Here is a 1,906-nt window from a genome sequence, read left to right as displayed (position 1 = left end):
AGAGCTCTTATCAGACTTGTGGGATATAGTCTATCTAGTCCTCTGTTTGGGGAAGCGGGGCTGGTGAAGTGTGGCGGACAGGGGCACGCTGGAATTCGCTGAGGGTGTGTGGAGGCGGGGAACAGAGAACAGCGACACACACCTTACAGCTCAGAGCCACAGAGTGAAAGAAGAGGCTTTCCTATGGCGTGTAATTGACCAGTTCAATCTCACTGGCTTTGGTTGTGCAGGTGATAGAGAGAGGGAGAGAGAGGGGGAATATTAAATATGGCTGGAAAGTCTCTGCACTTGTGCGTATTCGTAATGTGCGCGATTCAAACCAACACTGGATTTAACATTGACGTGCAGTTCCCGGTAATCAAAGAAGGAAAAACCAAGGGCAGTTTATTTGGATTTTCTGTTGCATTGCACAAACAGACCGAAAAGACAAAGAAGAACTTGTAAGTATCCTTACCTACCTCAGTTGCCCGACATACGATTTTACATATGTCGAAAGTTGTTTGTTTTGTTTCTTTTCTGTCTTTCTGCCCTGGTCCAACACAGACTACAACAAGAAATATAATGACACGTATTCAACAGCACAAATCTTTAAATATTTATGCTCCTTGGATGGATTCATTCACATGAATTCATATCTACTTTGAATTATCTACATAGACTAAACCTCTCTTTCGCACCTGCAGCGCTGTAGTGATGTCCGATTCGCGAATCATTTATTTGAGTCGATTCTCTTGAATGATTCGACTGGTTTGAAAAGCGTTTGTAGCCTAGTCACTACATAATAATAAGAGTAAAACTAACATAATCTAGACAAAAATGTCTAGAGTATTATATTACTAAATATTATCATTAATAATACTGGAAACTATTGGCAGCTGCACAATTGCTGGTTTATCATTAGCTGGCGCAAGCTGGTAGTCCATCTTAGACCAGCAACCAACCAGCTACCAGCTGTTAATACCAGCGCTGCAACCTTTAAAAGCATTAGTATTGAATGTTCAGTGAATCGGTTCATTGAAACGAATCTCAACGCTACCCTGAAACGCAACCTGTTTTCATTGTGAGCGTCCTCAACTTTGACAAACTGCGCAGACGCCATCATTTACTCGTCTACTGTATTTATTTTTGTGTTGTCCTGCTTTATCTATTATGACTGAAGTTCTCTTAAACTGAATGTGCTATAAGAACACTAATAATACCTTGCTTCATACTACAGTAGGCCTACTGTTTTTTTTGTTTTTTTTTAAATATCATGGTAAAACATTGCCCATAATGTCATGTTGTTCATATTCATTCAGCTCTATGCTACAGTATATGTCACAATACTGACATCTGATGCCATCACTGTAACACCACATTTTTGATATATTTACTTTTAAGTTGTTCCATACTTTAACATGACTAAAATTGGCACCATTTTATTATACAGTAAAGGGCGTGCAAGGTGTTTTTATGATCAATATCGGTTTACAATTTCTACAGACTTCTAGTTACCCTCTGAGGTCATTTCAATACAAATCCGGTGAAATAGGACAGGTGTTAACACGCCAACAGACGCCAGGAACAGTCAAAACAATAGGATTGTGTTCAAAGCATGTAGCTGCAGAAGGCAGGACAGTAGAATGCTGCAGCTTTGAGATCACTGCATTATCTTTCTCTTTGTTACAAGAAATGAGAGATAAGTCCAGATGAACCTGTATTAGACTAATTTACTTTTGCCGCTGGCTGTGCCAAAGAAAAGTACACCCCAGGACATGGATTTATAGCTGAATGTGGGCTGGGCTTTTGTTTCAAAGACAGGAAACAATCGGATATAAACACAATCCTTTCTTTAGGCTTATAAACTCTAAAAAATGCGGGGTAAATGCATCCCAGTGCTGGGTAAAATAGGGACAAATCCAGCAAT

The 1,906-nt window shown here is 39.7% G+C and overlaps 1 protein-coding gene across 1 annotated transcript in view; it reads left to right on the top strand.

The window, feature by feature from the left end:
- The first annotated feature begins 63 nt into the window (after positions 1-63).
- The window catches only part of LOC107664597 (integrin alpha-3-like), a 41,350-nt gene continuing 39,507 nt past the window's right edge, over positions 64-1,906 (top strand). The window contains exon 1 of the mRNA XM_016455206.1: positions 64-440. Within this exon, the coding sequence (XP_016310692.1) occupies positions 268-440 (173 nt within the window). The 5' untranslated portion in view covers positions 64-267. The remainder of the gene's footprint in view (positions 441-1,906) is intronic.

Source organism: Sinocyclocheilus anshuiensis, unplaced genomic scaffold (genome assembly GCF_001515605.1).
Source record: "Sinocyclocheilus anshuiensis isolate Anshui unplaced genomic scaffold, SAMN03320099.WGS_v1.1 scaffold287, whole genome shotgun sequence".
Taxonomy (NCBI): Eukaryota; Metazoa; Chordata; class Actinopteri; order Cypriniformes; family Cyprinidae; genus Sinocyclocheilus; species Sinocyclocheilus anshuiensis.
Note: the sequence above shows the minus strand (reverse complement) of the source record. Positions and strands in the feature narration are given on the sequence as shown.